We start from the raw sequence: 18,486 nt of genomic DNA on the forward strand, positions 1-18,486 counted from the left end.
AAGCACAGTCTTGCCAAACCCTTGATTTCTGACTTCTAGCCTCCAGAACTGTGACACAATATTTCATGTTTTAAGCCACCCAGTTTTTGGTACTTTGTTACATCAGCTTTAGGAAACTAACACAGACCCAAAAGCAGACTGGCATTGATTAAATCAGTCAGATTTTACCTTAACAAACCTCAGCGAATTACTGCTGCTAGCCAAGGAGATCACAGTCTAGGTCAGTGGTTCTCAAGTAGGCATTTTTCACAATAGTCCTAAACTGCAAACAACCCAAATGCCCATCAATAACTGAATATGTAGCATTATATTCACATAATGAAATACTTTAAAATAATGAGAATAAACAAAGTATAGCTACTTGCAACATGAATGAATTTCACTGGCACAAAGTTGAACAGCTAGACATAAAAAAGTACATACTGAAATGATTTTATTTATATAACGTTCAAAATGGTTAACACTAATCTATGATGTTAGCAGTCAGAATTGATTTTCTGTAGGCGGGGTTAGTTATTGGAAGAGAGGTATGAAGGGGCTTCTGGTTTTCTAGTAATACTGTATTCTTTCATCTAGTTGCTGTTACCACAAAATGTGTTCATTTCGAAAATTCAATTACCTGCATGCTTATGATTTCTGCACATATTCATATTATTGTTCAATAAGACCTATTAATATAAAAATAAAAACAAAACCTTTGGGTTTATGACTTCTATAGATCTGTACCAAGATCAGCTGAGATGCAGGCTAGTTCTATACTTGAGGCAGTCTGCCCAACCTAAACCCTGCAGCAGACCAGTCTAGTATCTAACGCAAACAGCACACAGGGTGGGGGTTGGGGGAGTGGTTCCACTTTCTTCATCCGTTCTTTCTCCATACTGATACTTGATTGCAGGAGATTTTTTTATAGTATAATAATTCTAAGGAGCAAGCTAAAGGCTGAAAAGCAGAGGAGAGCTGGTAAATGGAAAGAGGCACAGTATTTCAAGTGCCGGAAAATTTTCAAAAGATGGGGATAATCAGAGTCAAAGAAGAAGAAGGCAGGTTATTCACTGAATTAGTTCAGAGTTAAAAGTTTCATTTGATTATGAGTTCAATGAGGGTAGAAAAGTAATTGATAGCAGTCTTTTAGTCTTTTTTTTAGACATCCTAAAGAGAAAATAGAGTACTACTCATGGGAGGGGGAACTACTCAATGTCTCACTGTAGTCTTTTTGTCATAGAGCTTGTTGCTATGGAGAAGGCCATGAAGGCAGCAACTAAGAGAAATAAAGGATCTGGCAGAAGTAAGCACAGGGATAGTGGATTAAACAAAAATTCCTTGAGCAATTACCAAGTAGCAGGGCCTATAAATGATATGCTTTCCATTTTTTCCTAACCCCTACCTCTCTAAAAGTACATGGGCCTGGTCTGTCACTATAATTTAACTAAAATACAGAGAAGCCTGAATGGGCCTAACAAAGCCCAAGCCTGGCAGAGAAAACACAAGGCCATTTAGCAACGCTTCTTCATGCCAGGGGGAATCAGCTACCTACCCACTCTATCCTGGGGAAATTGTCTCCAGCTGCCTAAATTACAAAGTTGATGCCCTATGATTTCTTTGTTCTGTAAAGCCTGAGGGATATGGGATAATGAAGTATCAGAAGAGGTGGAGAACAGCTCCTTGTTTCATAGAGTAGTCAGAGACAGAGAGACAGAGAAGAGAGAGAGAGAGAGAGAGAGTTAGTTCTCACTGGTATCATTAAGAGGCAACAGCAGCGACCTGGGAGCAAAGCTCTGCCTGAACTGGTTGAAACTACTGCTGTGGGAGAAAAGGCTAGTTGCCAAGTCTGTTAATAGCTTCTGCCCATCGTTGTTAAAGCAGCTTTATCAACCAGTGCAGGGCCAGGACCTGCTTTTAGCAGTGTAAGCACTGAGACCAGAGGGTTCAACAACATCTTCCAGCAGATCTTGCCACAACCAATGATTAACAATTCCCTTTTCTGTTCCACACAGGTGATCACAGAATTGTGTCAGAGCTGGAAGGACCACAGAGATACGCAGTCCAATGTCCTCATTTTACAAATGAGGAAACTAAGGCCCAGACCAGTTAAATGCCCTTATCAATAAGGCAAGAAAACACCAAGGCTCTCAAAGGGGGCTTCCCTCCTTGGAATCATATGCCAAAGCTGGGGCTAGTGATTAGCCTCAGTTTATACAGAACTAGATTTATTGCCTAGGTATCACTTACCTGGGTTCATACATAAGTACCAGGAAATAAATTATTTGTTAAAAGATGGCATCAGTAACAAAATAGGTCTGTCTCTGAGCCTATCTGAGAGTGTTCTGTTACTGAAATATCAAAAGAACCTCATTTGAAACAAGCTTACTGTATACTGGGAAGCCTGCAGCCTGGCCAACTGTACTGCCTGACTGTGCTCTCCCGGTGGGGAGGAACAAGCTGGGTGAGAGGGCACAAAAGGACATCTCTCTCCCCTGGAGATTAGTTTATTTTGCAATTTGCAAAATGAAACTCAAAAACGTCTGTAACTGAAATTTTTCCTTAGGGCTTCAGGATTTAAATATATGACAGTAGACAGATAACATAATCCACAAGGGGATATAAACATGTAACTGCCCTAAGCATCCCCTGGGAGTAAGCTGCTAGGTGGGAAAAATGGGTTGGCTGTTGTTTTGGGTGGGGGAGGGATGGGAGAAAGTAAGTACATATTGATTTCCCTAATGTTTCCTTTGTGTGGCTGCTGTTGCCATGTGGTGGTCTGTTGCTATGAAGATTTGTGGTGCCAGATAACGGCTGCTAGGCTCTTTATGACTGTGCTATTGGTAGAGCTGTTTCTGCAGGAGTCAGGCTAGTAAGCAACTGGCTAGGCAGTGGAGAAAGCTTGGTCACTGTGAACCATCTCTTTCCAGGTAAGTGCTGCCTGAGGCAAGCCTGAAGGTGAAGGAGTGTTAATAATGGCCAAGAAAAGAGACAAACCAGTAGCTGAGAACCATCTTAACTTTCCAGTCTAAATATCTAAAATGAGATATTTCATGGTTCACACACATACTTGCCTACATCAGAAATCACAAAGAATAAACCAAAGGTAACTATCAAGGTCACTATTTCCAAGAAAGAAGATTAACGGACAGCCCTTTCCTTTTAGTGAGAAGGATAAAGACTCACAGCCAGGATCTGCAATCAGATGAGGAGGAAGAACCACTGAGGCAGGTTCTCAGCGGAGCTACCACAGGCAAACTAACTTCCTGCTAAGCAAAACCACTGCCTATTACTCTGATAATGAGAAAACTGCAACCCACAGACCAAAGCACAGGGCTCAACCACAGAGTTTGAAGCACAGCCAAATGTTCTCCCAGGTAACAGGAGCCAGAGTACACAGAAGTCAGCTTGGATCTGTAGATGTCAGCTATTTATTCACCCTCTTCATCCTCCCACACAATTACTCTTCTTTCCATTTCAGATTGTATGCACACTTTTATTAGAGTATACATAATTTAAAGATAACATAGCCCCAATGCTGTCCATTATGGTAAACTACTAGCTACCTGTGACAATTTCAACTTAAATAAAATTTAAAATTTAGTTCCTCAATGCCATATGCCACATTTCAGGTCCTCAACATGACATGTGACTAGATAATCATTTTGGACAGCATATTTCCATCATAAAAAGTTCCACTGGACAGTGCAGATCTAGCCCAAGTCCCAGGAATTAGAAGTTGAAGGCCAGGAGAAGTTAAGAGACCCAAGATCATATAGCTAGCTAAAGGTACAATCTGTTCTAGAATCCAACTCTCCTGACTCTAGTTCAGATATTTGTTCTGTACTACGATGCCTTTAAGTCACTCATATTCCTTGAAACAGTTCTTCTCAAACAGCTGCAGACACTCCTAGTTGTTGGAATAAAAATATATACCCTGATGTGGAGATGGGCATGATAGCTTTTCTATGTTTGCTTGTCCGTGTATATGACAAAACTTTTAACAAAAACAAAAACCGAAAACTTCCTCCTCCCCACCAAATCAAAAAGCTAGAATTTAGCTTCAGAAGATAGGCCAAGCTTATCATATAGCTTTTCATATCCTCTGGCATACAAGGGAGGTGCACTCACTTCAGCTTCAAAAACATGGTCTTATTATAGTACTACAACTTCTGTCTTTCTGATATTCTCGTAAGAGAAGACCAGACTAATTTCAGAGATGTTATAAGAGGGATTTTCACATGGAGTGGGAGGGTGAACCTAGATAAATGACTATCACAACTTTTTTTAGCTGCAGAATCCTCTTCAAATATAGTTTTACAAAGGAGCCTAACATATAAATCACCCAAAAGTAGAACTGCTCTGAGATGCATCTGGTGGGGTAGCAGAGGCAGGGGCTGGGGCCTGCCCACTCAACACCTTTCACTCTTATGACTGCTTCTGAGGTTCCTCCAAAGCTAAAATTCCTCAGAGTATAACTTCAAATCATTTCCTTTGAAAATATCTGAACGTTCTATCTCTGACTTTTATTATTTCAAAAGACTGGTGGTGGAAGCCACTGTTAAAAAAGAAAGCAAAGGGGCTGGCCCTGTGACCGAGTGGTTAAGTTCGCGCACTCTGCTTCAGCGGCCCAGGGTTTTGCTGGTTTGGATCCTGGGTGTGGACATGGCACCGCTCATCAAGCCATGCTGAGGTGGCCTCCCACTGGCCACAACTAGAAGGACCCACAACCATATACATATACATATATGTATATACATACTTATACATATACAACTATGTACCGGGGGGACTTGGGGAAAAACAGAAGAAAAAAAGAAGAAGGAAAAAAAAGGAGATTGGCAACAGTTGTTAGCTTCAGGTGCCAATCTTTAAAAAAAAAAAAGTAAGTACATTACAAAACCCCTCATTATTTTTAGTCAATACATAGCAAATGAACCCAAGACAGATTACTAAAAATTACAATTTTTACCTACCTGCCTGAAACACATGGGTACAAGGCACAGTCAATTTTATTAGTCAAACATTTACTGACTATTTTACTTTTTGTGTAAAGACTAAACTAGTCCTTGGGGAAATAAAATGATATATGAAATGCAATTCCTGGCCTTAGCCATCTTATAGTCTAACAAAGGAGAAAAGACACATAGGAATTCTAAGTGAAAACAAATAAGAACGAGCTTATATTTATGTCATTGTAGTCCTAGAAGGAGAGGAGAAAAGATGATGGCACAGAAAAAATGTTTAAAAAGTCATTGCCAAAGACTCCCAAAATTTGAAAAAAAGACAAATTTATAGATTCAAAAAGCTAAGTGCACCCCCAAAGAGGAGAAACCAAAAAAAAATCCATGTCAGACACATCATACATTGTAATCAAAAACTTTGAAGGCAAGCAGAGGAAAATGACATATAACTTATAGAGGAATAAGAATTTAAGTGGCTGTGTATTTTTCAGAAACCATAGAGACTAAAAGGAAATGGAATATTTTTAAAGTTCTGAAAGAAAAGAAATGTAAACCTAGATTTCTGCATTCAGAAAAAAGATCTTTTAGGAATAAAGGTAAAATAAATACATTCTCAGAGAATTAATAGTCAAATGAACCTGCTCTAAAAGAATTACTAAAGGAGATTCTTCAGACAAAAGGGAAACAGAGGGCCTCCAGGAATATCAAGAATGAAGGAAGAACAATAGAAATGTAAAGTATCTGGGCAAATATAATAAACTATTCTCTTGAGTTCTTGAAAGTATATATGATGACTGAAAGGGAAAATTTTTTAAAAGTTGTCTGATGGGATTTTCAATGTATTAGATCTAATGCATGAGACCAGGGGTTTGTAAACTTTTTCAGTAAAAGACCAGATAGAATATTTTTCACTTTGCAGGCCATATGGTCTCTGCTGCAATACTCTGCCACTTTAGCACAAAAGTGGCTGAAAATATGTGAAATGAGTATGGCTATGTTCCAATAAAACTTTACATATGGACAATGAAATTTGGATTTCATATAATTTTCACATCTCACAATATTCTAGTTTTGATCATTTTTTTCAACGATTAGAAAACATGACCTGTTTTTGTATGGCCCATAGGCTCATATTAAAAAGCTATACAAAGGGATGAAGAATGAAGAGTAAGAGATACCTAGGGAGGTTGGAGCCTAGAAAACTGGTAGGATGGTAAAGTACGTGACGAAGGTAGGTCTAATGAAGAGAAATAGAGAAGAAGAAAAGAGAAGCAAAATTTTAGGAGAAACAAGTTTATTATTTTTCAGATGTTTTGAACTTAAGAAATCAGTTTCTGGTAATGTTCAAGTCAGCAGTATGAAACGGAATTAGGCAAAAGGTCAAGTCTAGAGATAAAAGTTTTGGGATTGTCCATACAAGAGAAACAGCTGAATCCATGAATATGTAAGACTGTATTTACTAAAGAAGGCTGCTGAAGTAATTTTTGGGAGTTATGATGTAGGAGGGCTATGCAGGGAAGAGGGGCAGAGTCTTCTAATTGCTTCCCTTTCTTTCTTAGCAGGAGCCTCTATTTTGTGTGGGGAAGCAATGTATCCAGCTAAAAAGCTACATTTCCTTGCCTTTCTGGCAAAAGGGGTAGCCAAGGAGATGTAGGCATAAGTCTTAGGGTATGGCTTCTGGGAAAGCTTGTCAAAGGGAAATGGACTGGGTGGGAGGCACCTTCCTTTTCAAGCCTGGAAAGCAAATATGATGGCTAGAGTTACATTAGCAATTTTGCAATAAAGAAGTAACTTTAAGGAGCCTGGAACATTGGTTACTTTGTGAAGCCATCACACCAGCTCTAGGCTGCCTACCTTCATAATACTCAGAATAAATCATTATTACTTCATCTTAGGTTGCTTGCAGCCAAATCTCATTCTTAACTCAATGTTTCCTCAATTTTACCCATTATGGCACATATAGTAAATGAAAAATTTACTGTGGATAAGGCTGCTTGTCTGGGAGAAAGGGAGTGGGGCACCAACTGCCACAGCTCCCAGCTAGAAGACAACAGGACAGAACTGACCAGTATTTCAGCATCCTAAAACCCATCAGGAATTTCTGACCTAATGAATACAAGGAGGAAGAGGGAGTGACACAAAATAAAGTAAATAACCAGTGAGAAAGAGAAATGAGGAGATTTAGGGAAGTGCAGTATGACAAAGACAGGAGAGGACAGTTTCAAGAATAAAGAAATAGTAGAACTTCTCAACGTGTGATATGAGAAGTGTTTCAGTCAAATTGTGGCAGAAGAAATCTGATGGCAAGATGTTATATGATACTGGGAAGGTAAAAAGAGCAATAGGAAACAGCAATAGCAAGTAGTGAAGAAAAGGGGAGAGGTCAGTTCAAAGGGGTAGCAAGGATGAGGAAACTTTCTTACTTTCACTGTAAGAAAGTGTTGCAGAGAGAAAGACTTTAAATAGAAGAGGAAAAAATGAAGATAAAGAAAAAAGATAAAATTCATGGTATAAAGTCTCAAAGAATCTTCAGAATAAGGAAGGAAAAAAGAAATAGGATAATAAAAATATGTTTTAAGAAAGAGAGGAGGGAAGCTTGGGGGATTTAGGTGGGTAGCTTTGATCTTAGCTTAGTTTAAGAGCATGAAGAAAGAATGAATTGGGTTAATGAATCTTGAGAATGAAGTAAGCATTGGGGACTGTGAATGTAACAAGGAGATCAAGGGATCGCTTAGTAGTATTGCAAGCTCAGTTTACGTCAGCTAGCATATACTTGCATCAAAAACAGCTGGGTTTTGTGAATTCTTCCACTTGTCGGTCTAGGATCAGGAGTTGAAAAATGGGAGGTGGAGATTTGCTGAATTTGAGACCAGCAAGGTAAGTAAGTTTCATTTTTCTAATGAAACAAATCTATATATAACAAGTGTATAATGAAATTTCATCATTGGTGTTAATATTTTTCAGTTTTCATTTCCATGATTGGTATATGAAACCATTCCTTTTCAAGATGCCATATTCAGCTAATTCCAATGTTTAAGTCATAGATTCTTTTTTTTTTTTTTTTTGAGGAAGATTAGCCCTGAGCTAACATCCGTGCCCATCTTCCTCTACTTTCTATGTGGGATGCCTACCACAGCATGGCTTGCCAAGTGGTGCCATGTCCTCACCCAGGATCCGAACCGGCAAACCCTGGGCCGCTGAAGCAGAACATGTGCACTTAACCACTGTGGCACTGGGCTGGCCCCAGTCATAGATTCTTATAACTTAAAAGCTAGTCCTTACTGGTCACTTAGTTCAACTCTACTTAAGAGATGAGGTAACTAAAGCCCAAAGAAGTTAAGGAACTTGCTCAGGGTCACAATGATAAGTGGCAGACATACAAAGGAAAGTCTCCTGATTTCCACCCCAGTGTTCTTTCCACTATACCACAAATTCTTCCAGAAAGCATATCTGCCAAAGTAAAATACATCACTGCTGATGGCCTTCCACTTAGTGCTGTGGTCTAAAAAGAAAAACTGATAGCACCTCCTGGAATTCTTATCTAAAGTCAGCCTTGCCTTTCTGTAAAACACCATAGAAGCCTGTAAGCAATTTTGCCTCAGCCAAAGAATATGGTCTACCTTAAGACTTCTTATTCATTGTTTCCAGGACCCTGGGTTAAGATAAATCTTGTGAACCAGGAATAGACTTGGGACCTGTTATTTGATTTGAAGTGAAGAAGCACAAAGTGGTATCAGGTAGAATCAGACCTCTGCATAAGTGCTAAGAAAAAGTCTCAAAAAAGCCAAGGAAAACATTCCAGGTTACAATTGGGTCCTCTTAATAGTTCTAAGGTTGAGCTTAGTCGAGGAGGATTTTTGCAGTGCTGGCTGAATTATGAACAGCCTAAAAAGAGATGGGATCTGCAGGGACTTAAAAATGCCTCCAAGGCAAGGTGTACAGTGAGAGATAGGGAAGAAAGGAGCAACACTGCAGGACAGGTAAGCAAAGAAATCAGGAAGAATTGAGGTCATGACCCCTACACTTGTTCTCGGCAAGGTGGCTCAGTTCTAAATGGACCTCAGGGTCCCTCATTCCCCTCAGAGGCCAAGCATTCACAGCTTCTCTCTAAACTGTAAGGGTTTTTCTGTTTGAAGATAGTAGTTTGCTGGGCAAAGAGACAGACAGAAGTACAGAGAGTCAGGTAGGAGACAAAAAGCTTAGAAGGATTTTTTTAAAGTATCTGTATATAGTTCTTATTATTAACTTGAGGAAGGACTCAGTACACTAGATCTTATAGATCTGCAGAGAATGATCTTTGTAGGAAATCTCTGCTACCTGAAGATGAAAAGAAATGTGAACCAACTCTTATCCCAATTCAGACCTTTGCCAACCAACAGCTCAGGTGAATGCCCTCTGGGATGGCCAGAGACCAAAGAAAAGTAGAGAATATAATTGCAGAACAGTTCCCTTTCCCTTGGGTTGAAAGAAAGAGAAAGGAGTTACTAAGCCCTGAAACACAATACTGTAAGTGGGAGGAAATATGGCATTAAAAGTAGGAGAACTGAAAATCTTACAGATTTAAATAAATGAGAGTGATCTCAAACCTGGTGAAAGTAGTATTTATTTTGAGTTTCAGAGAAGGTATAGAATTTTGGAAAGTATTTGACACGATTTCTAAGTTCAAACAATATTATGGTATCTATTAGATATATATTAACTTAGATCCAGAAATGACAATGACATAGATGCATTCATTCATTCAAATAAATATATATTTTTTCATTCTCCCTAAAGCCCCAGTACCATAGTCCTATATCCTAGCTGTAAGTCATTCTAGTTCTTCTATGTGGGATGCCACCACAGCACAGCTTGATGAGTCACGTGTAGGTCTGCACCCAGGATCCAAACTGGCAAACCCCAGGCCACCATAGTGGAGCCCATGAACTTAACTGTTCAGCCACGGGGCTGGCCCCTCAAATAACTATTTCTGAGGGCCCATCATAGGTGCCAGGTATTAAGAGATGGGGATACAAGGATGAGCAAAACGGAGTCCCTGAGCACAGAGAACTTCTAAAACAGTGGAAGAGAGACATTAATAGAAAATACAATTATATACAAAATTGCAAATTGTAATGAGTGCTATGAAATAAAGTACAGGGTGCAATAAAAGTGTATAACAGGGGAACTTGGTAATAGGCTGCTAGTGATAACCAGAGAGCCTTTCAGAGCAAATAATTTACAAAAAAATTTTGCTAGCATCCCCTTGGCAGGGAGGGAGAATAGGGATCCTCAGATAAAAAGGTATCCATTGTTCTCAGGAGAGTGCAAGGGTTAGCCTCTCTCTCTTAGAAAGTTTTCATCAGGTTCACATGCACGAAATGCATCTTGCCTTTGGAGAAAAGTCACCGTCATAAAGATAGGTAGAAAAAATAAGCAGGAAATTGATGTCTTCTATCTTCAATATATTGAGGCAGTAGGGCCTGAAGGTTGCCTGGTGGCAGAGAGCTGTGGTCTGGATATGTCTGTCATTCCAAGAGACTCTGGCTGTTCAAATGTTTGGCTATAGGCAGATGACATTTTAAAAATCAGAGATAGCCACTTGTGATTTCAAGATTGTATACTGTATACACATATCCAGAGTCAAACTCCAGGGCCAACCTCTCTTTCCACTGTCTCTGCTTCAGTTTCTAGCACAATACGATTCTTTTTTTCATTATTGTCTCAGGCACACAATAAAACCTCACAACAACGTTATTCTGAAAGCTGAAGCTTTACTACATTGCTATTGACAACAAAGCCAAGAACACAAAATTCTTAACCTGTGTCACATCATTGCTTAGTGCATGGCAGACTTTAAATAAATACTGAATCACAACAAAATATTCAGAGGAACAGACTTTTATGAGAATGACAAGAATGAAATGCCTGAATTTCCAGAGGCAGATTGACAAGACAGCTTATGATAATCAGAGATAATGAGCTGTGCTCCTTTGGGCCTCTTAACTCCTCAGGGTGGGGATGCTTTTAAAGTCTGGTTGTTGATGCAGAGACCTGACGGGCGCAGCCTCTCTAACCACCCATACTTTGACAAGGACTTGGATTCTTGATAAAAAGAATGTATGTGCTGAAATCATATTGCCACAGACGATATGAAGGAATTTGAAATATCTGGTTAAATCCCGTTGCATGACTATTCTATTTTTTCAGGTTTATGAACTTCTAAAACAGAAGAGATTCTGTTCTCAGGGGCAAATGGAATATACAAGAAGTCTGGATGGTAGCCTTGGGCAGTAGCACCCTATAGTGGAGCCAACTGCTTAGTGGGTGCCTGAAAACAACACCATGTAAACATTTCCCTGTTGTGTAGGCCTATAAAATCTGTACTAAGTGACAGATATATGAAGTGGTGTGTGTGGCTGGGCAATGCGGCAACCAGTGGGAAGGCACTGGCTTCACCTCCAGGTGTTAAAAAAGGCAAGAGCTGCATATGCAACGAGCCAACACTAAATCAATTTAAGAGTGACTGTTTTCCATTTCCTTGACTCCCATAGTTGCCTTTCTATTACTTTTTCTCTTCAAGACTGACACCGAAGTTCATTTATATTCAAATTCTCTATAACTGAGAGAGGGTTACAGAGAGTATAGACACAGTCTGAATTACCTGGTCAGCACCTATCAATTGACTGCTTAAGTACCAGGACCAACACTGTTGAATATCTATGAAGGGGAGTTAATTAATTTAAAAAATTGACAATCTCTAGAAGCTGGATGATTTTATTAGTAAGTTTGCTGTAATCCTCTGGGTAGGTAACACCATCAGACTATGGTCATTTGAGACTCCTAATAAATATCTGGTATTATTTACAACAATAAGCCCGTGTTGGCAAAAGCAGTTTGAGAAGGGATGGGAAAGCAAACATAGCACTTACCATCTTCTGTTTCCTGCCACACGATGCCCTCGAGGTTGACACTTGTCCCAGGTTCACAGGGCCCCAGGCACTCGGGCTCTGTGGCAAGAGCCACATCACATGTGTTGACCCCAACTGATCGGGTACGAACCATGATCTGCTCACAGGGGGACGAGATGTCATTACTGACCACTGGCACCAAAAGGTGCAGTGGCAGCACTGCTGGCGTGGAGACAGGGGACTCCATCTGTGGGGGAAGAGAAAGTAGTGGCTGAGTTGCAGGGAGAACACTTAGAGGAAATATCTTCCCTGTATTTAATCTAGTCCTACACCCTTTCCTGCCAGAGTGTGGAGGGCTCCAAATATAAGACTTTGGTCCTTCCTTTCAAGTTATAGCTCATGATACCACTACAAATCTAGTGGTGTAGATGAGTGCACCCTGTGCTAGGAGGAGTTCTATTTCTTATTAACGATCTTCCTCATAAACAGTGCTTGGCTAAAAGTGTATAAAACAATCTTGTGTCATTTAAAAATCTCTATTGAAAGAGAATCAGGGCCAGACTTCAACAGCAACAAAACACATAGATTGATGAGAAAGAAAAGGCCTAGCTTCTGAGACATGTTCTACTGCTGCCACTATACCTCCCACCAATCTATCATTCAATAAATAATACATTAATCAGGTATAAAACCCAAGAATACAGGTGAGGATAAAGAGACGGAAAAATATCCAGATCCTAGGAATGCCACTTCAAGAAAACTGGAGCTTTAATTCATCTTCAGTTAGAAGGAAATCTACTTAAAAGTTATAAGAGGGCTGAGAGCAACCTGATGGGGGTTTCCAATGCTCAGGGATAATAAAAGCAATTGGATAATAAGAATGGCATTTTGGAGTACGAATCTAACATCAAATTTATCTATGAGACAGGAGGTGCTGTTACTATCCAGAAGCGAATCCAAGCAGTCTGCAGATGAAGCTGATTACCCACACACAGATAAAAACAGTCGAACACAAGGATCAGCAATCTACCACCAAAACTAGAATTTCTCACAAGAATGCAATTACCTAGATTCCAAGAAGAATGCAATACATTTAGAGTTAGAAGAAAAGTTGTAATAAAGAGAGTAATAATCCCTTAACTCTTTAAATCCTAGTGTTTTTATCAGGTCGATAATGTACCAACTCTGAGTCTACAATGCCCTAATCCTAATTGAACGTAGTGTTTTGCATAAGCAAAGGCACTCAATAAACACACTGGCTGATCTTCCCTGAAGATTAAATATGATACCAATCAGCAGACCTAGAAAATGAGAGTCAAGGATTGGGACCCTCTTCACCGTGTAAAAGACCAGGTTGAACGTACTCCTTTAATAGACCTACATTCAGAGAGAGCCACACACTGTACCCATAATCCAAGCTGCTGGACAGCTCTGCAACAGAACTCTAGTTCTGGATAGTTTACTACATGACCACTGCTCTACCTATAATCCGCCTCCCTCCTCTTAACACATACATGTACACACACACACACACACACACACACACACATACCTTTCTGGCCTCAATTACTGCTCTAGAAGCTGAGACGTGGGTATTGCATCCATTCTCTGCTGTTTGGCTTAGAAGTCACTGCTATTTGCGGCTCATCACTGCCAGAGTCTACAGATGCTAAAACACTGATTCTGATTAATTCCAGTCCTTGAAAAGCTGCCAAAACATTATCCTTATCTGCTTTTTGTCATACCCACTCACTCTGTACCTTCCCTAACTCCACCTTTTTCATACAATGAAATTAAAGTGGAAGCCTATAAAATGAATCTTCTGCATTATGGTAAATGCCAAAAGGCATTTTTGCTCTCTTGAAAATCAGGCATTTATATGTAATTTGGCAACTTCTTAGGATGCAGTACATCCTTGGAAGACCCTTTAAAATTTCCATGGACAGATCTGAAGGTAAAAACAACACAGAAAAAGTAAACTGGATCTCCTATACTCCTGTGCAGTGCTGGAATCTGGCTCTAACCATTAAGCCCTTTCAGGAATGCTGTAAGAAGGTGGCTCTTAACTCTTTGGAAAGAAAGTTTCCTGGAGATTTTACCCTTGAGAGTTACTAGAAAGGGGAAATTAGAGACAGAGTATATGGATCATCTTTACTCTTGGCCTTACTTCTATTCCTCTGTTCTTTCTCTTGGGGGAAGAACTGAGAAGCAATTTTGCAGTAGATGCATTTCCTTTGCTTAGAGTCTATTCCCTTTTCTATACCTCTCTTCTACTAGCAAGAGAAATTCCTGTAAGGTCCTCTTGCCTGGAATGGCAGAGATTGGCCTAAACCTTCTAGGTCACTCCTGTGAACTTTCTGATTGCCTTGCTTGAGCATGTCCTGTTGCGAACCTGTTCCATCGCTGAGGCAGCAATCTCAAGCATAGAGGAAAGTAAGTCCCCAGAGAGTCACCTAGATACTCTCTCTCAGCCGTCGACAGCTCTTTGCTGGAAGTGGTTTCATTTCCCACTAGGTTATTCAGTGCTGCTGGGAGGCCAGGGAGACAATAAGCTACTAACATACTCGATAAAGGCAAGCCTCCAATTCTGTACTGACAGATCCAGAAAACAACATCTAAGATATAAGTAGGAAAGCATCACTGTTGCATTCAAGCAGTCTGCCAAATTAAACTCTGCTACAGAACATCTGAAGAGAAGAAATTTAGCTGAACTTATTACCAAGAGTATCAGAACTAATATATAAGAGGAGCTGATTAACGTGTATATACATCGAACTACCCTTACTGATCAGAGTTATTAAGAGTTTAGGATCTCTGTGTGAGGATGATTTTATTTAATTATTTAGTTAATTAAGAGATTTTTGGGAGTAGTGATAAGTGAAGAAATCCACCTAAGGGTTTGGAACTATTCAATTTCCTTCTACTTTGCAACAGAAATCTAAGGAGAAATCACAAAGCAGCACAATAGTGTTTAATTATAGTTCCAGCTCTGCTAATTACCGTTTGGTCACACCTATAATCTACATTAAGCCATAGTGTGTAATAAGCAGCTCTGTGATATTAACCTAGGTGGCTTTACGGGATTTCATATTCTACTATTCACCGGGACAAACATAGCATCATTTATCACTTTCCAGGAGAGGATAAAAATCACGGGGGCCGGCCTGGTGGCGCAGCAGTTAAGTGTGCACGTTCCACTTCGGTGGCCTGGCGTTCGCCAGTTTGGATCCTGGGTGCAGACCTATACACCACTTGTCAAGCCATGCTGTGGTAGGCATCCCATATAAAAAGTAGAGGAAGATGGGTACGGATGCTAGCTCAGGGCCAGTCTTCCTCAGCAGAAAAGAGGAGGATTGGCAGTGGATGTTAGCTCAGGGCTAATCTTCCTCAAAAAAAAAAAAAAAAAAAAATCAAAAAAGGACTCATTTTGCCATCTTTCGCATATACCTAGGATATAACAGCAGTGATTGTCAGGAGACTGGGTGCCAGGAGGGAAAATAAGGAACAGGAATATAAAAAGATCTACCTCAGCACCTATGACAACAATAAAAGCTGGGCCAATTCTCAGTCTCTGAATGGGTAAAAAGTGCCACCATGGTTCCTGGGGCTCACCAAATGGGGAGGTAAACAACAAAACAAAACAAAAACCTGAAAAGAGACTTACAAAGAATTTAAAGATGGAAATCTCTGAAGTTTTCCAACAGTTCATGTCCTTTATCTTTTAATGATACTTCTTCTCAATTCACCTTTAGATGTTAGTCTTAATAGCACCTATTAGGGATCTGAGTGCTGATAGGCAGGTGACACAGAAATGAGGACTGGAGAGAATAAAGAAAGGCCAGATCCATTAATCTCCCAGCAAGAAGTAATTATACACTGACTTCAGCTGCCTCCCACACATGAAAGGCACTGATCGAGGAACAATTTCAAGGCTGCAACATAATTATTGGGGTAGAAAATGCAGTGAAGAAATATTTGGGACAGACCCTCCCCTCTCCTCTTCACAAATGTTAAGTCTGATACCTTCACCTTCACAGTCAAAAGGCAGAAAGGAAACTAGTCTCTTCTAGCTGACAACTGCAGTAGCTCTAAAAACTCTTTTATCCAAAAATGAAAGATAATTGAAGATAATGGTTAGATGAGGGTTCAGCTTTATTCAAAATTATTGGATACAATTATGTAGAAAGTAGAATGTCACACAAATAAATTAAATACTATAATAACAAGATGTTCTCTTTCTTCTATAATTCCAAAGGTCCTTCAAGATTTTACAGTGACTCAGCATCAGCAATACTAACAGTAATATAAGTTTCTGATTCATGGACAAACACAGAAGTACACCCCCTGCCAATGTATTATATAAAACTTGATTTGCTCACAAAGTTTTATTGTGGGTTATTAAAAAGAAGAGTAGGTTTTTTTTTTTTTTTTTGAGGAAGATTAGCCCTAAGCTAACATCTGCTGCCAATCCTCCTCTTTTTGCTGAGGAAGACTGACCCTGAGCTAACATCTGTGCTCATCTTCCTCTGCTTGATATGTGGGATGCCTAGCTCAGCATGGCTTGCCAAGCGGTGCCATGTCCGCACCCTGGATCTGAACCCCCGAACCCTGGGCCACCGAAGTGAATGAGCGTACTTAACCACTGCGCCACCTGGCCGTCCCAAGAGCGGGTATTTTTTTTAAATCCCATTTATCAATTTATTATGTTATTTATTTGACTCAAATTAAAATACAAAGGGAAAAAAATTCTCAGTTACTTGAACTGCCTCGTGTTGACTGGGATTTTGAGACGAAATAAGTCTACTTTAATTTTTTAATAATTAAGGATTATTTTTGCTTATTCTGAAATATAGTGATTCCTTGTTGCAAGAGGCTGGCAGGTAAAAATCATGGAATAACAGAGGATGGAGAGAGAAATCTGAATTCCTGCTTTCCACAAAGCTCTTATCAGAATGCAATAGAATTTTACGAGTAAATCTCAAAACAACACATTTAATTACTAGTGAAGGAGGAAATCGGCCCCTTTTCAAACACTAAGTACTCTTTGACTCTACCTCAACACTAAGTACTCTTTGACTCTACCTCTCCCTTTAAAAAAAAAAGAAGAAAGAGGCTGCTGGTCTGCTGAACTTCCAGATTTCATTTAGGCTGCTTTGAAAAAGAATTTGATTGTAACTCTGATTAATTTCCAACACATCTTGTAGCAGAAGGCAAGAAGGAAAAAGAAAGACACAGTAGCTGGCACCATAACCAGACATCAACCAGTTAGTTCTTGGAAGGTACATAGTCTATTATTCACAGGTGACTTACTTTAGCACTCAATTTTAACCAATCAGCAGTTACGGCTGTTCCAGCGTGTAGCAGGAAATACAAGTGCAGCGAACATATAATTTGAAGACTACATACTAGCCATAGGGAGTTCTGCTGCAATGATCCTTATACAGTCTCAGGCTCAGACACCAAAGAGCTCTTTTAGTTAAGAAGCGATAACAGATCAAACAATCCTAATATTCAAGCCTGTCTAAATTCTCAGTGTGTGAGAACGGATAAATTATGCTGAAAACTTAATAAAGGAGAAAAATCTCATAAATGAAAGTAAAAGGCACAACACAAACCACATGCAAGTGGCAAAGGTTTTGCTGAATGAAGTATCTATCCTGCTCTTCTAGGTCTTCTCATTCTACAGTCTCTTGCCTGCTTGAAATTCACCACATTTTCCCTCAGCAAAGCTGTTAGCTTTGCAGCTGATGAGTGATGATAGGCGACCTTATGTACTACCTCTGAAAATTGACTATTTTTTGTCCACAGAAGGTTTATGATCCCTCCCCTTCCTGTATTGTTTCAAGGAAAGCACTAGAATTAGCTTCTCAAGAATAAAGAATTTGAGAAAAATTCATTCTTTGGCTGTAACTACTTCCTTTTCCAGACACACTTCTTATCTCCTTTCACATACTCATTTCCTAAAAAGTCAGGGCTGGAGCTTGTCATCTCTATTCCGTTGCCTTACCCCTTAGGATACAAAAACGAACAAACAATAACCCACAAACCAAATAAGGTGAACACAACAGAAGGCTAAAGCCTTCTTTTGAATCATTCAGAATCACAGATGTCAGAAGAAAAGTCTCTAAGTTATAATATGGATGGATCAAACTGTACTAAAGAATCTAATCACGACTGATGGTCCTGTGAGAAAATATGAGAATTTTAAATCGAGACATCACAAACCACAACCTGCTATTCAGTAGCTTGGGAAAGAGAAATGGGAATGGTTCTCCTCGCTTTTCTCAAACTTTCTGGTCTCAGGGAAACTTTACAGTCTTAAGAATTGAGAACCTTACAGAGCTTTTATTTACGTAGGCTATAGCTGTTGCTATTTACCGTATTTGAAAATACAACAGAAAGATTTTAACATGTACTTAAATTAACTTATTTAAAACAACTCACAATTTTGAAATGACAAAATTAGAGACACAGAGAACAGATTAGTAGTGGCCAGGGGTAAGGGTTGGTGAGAGGTGGAAGGGTGTGGTTAGGAAAGGGCAATACAAGGGGTCCTTGTAGTGATGGAACTGTGCTGTATTGTGACTGTGTGGTAAATACCCAAAACTATACATGATAAAACTGCCTAAAACTAAATACACACACAAATGAAT

At 39.6% G+C, this 18,486-nt stretch overlaps 1 protein-coding gene across 2 annotated transcripts in view; it reads right to left on the reverse strand.

Moving 5' to 3' along the window:
* The window catches only part of ZNF609 (zinc finger protein 609), a 204,249-nt gene that overhangs the window by 45,504 nt on the left and 140,259 nt on the right, over positions 1-18,486 (reverse strand). For both annotated transcript variants that reach the window (XM_044764729.2, XM_044764727.2), the window contains one exon: positions 11,855-12,080. In XM_044764729.2, coding sequence (XP_044620664.1) covers positions 11,855-12,080 — 226 coding nt within the window. The remainder of the gene's footprint in view (positions 1-11,854; positions 12,081-18,486) is intronic.

Source organism: Equus asinus, chromosome 2, assembly GCF_041296235.1.
Source record: "Equus asinus isolate D_3611 breed Donkey chromosome 2, EquAss-T2T_v2, whole genome shotgun sequence".
NCBI lineage: Eukaryota > Metazoa > Chordata > Mammalia > Perissodactyla > Equidae > Equus > Equus asinus.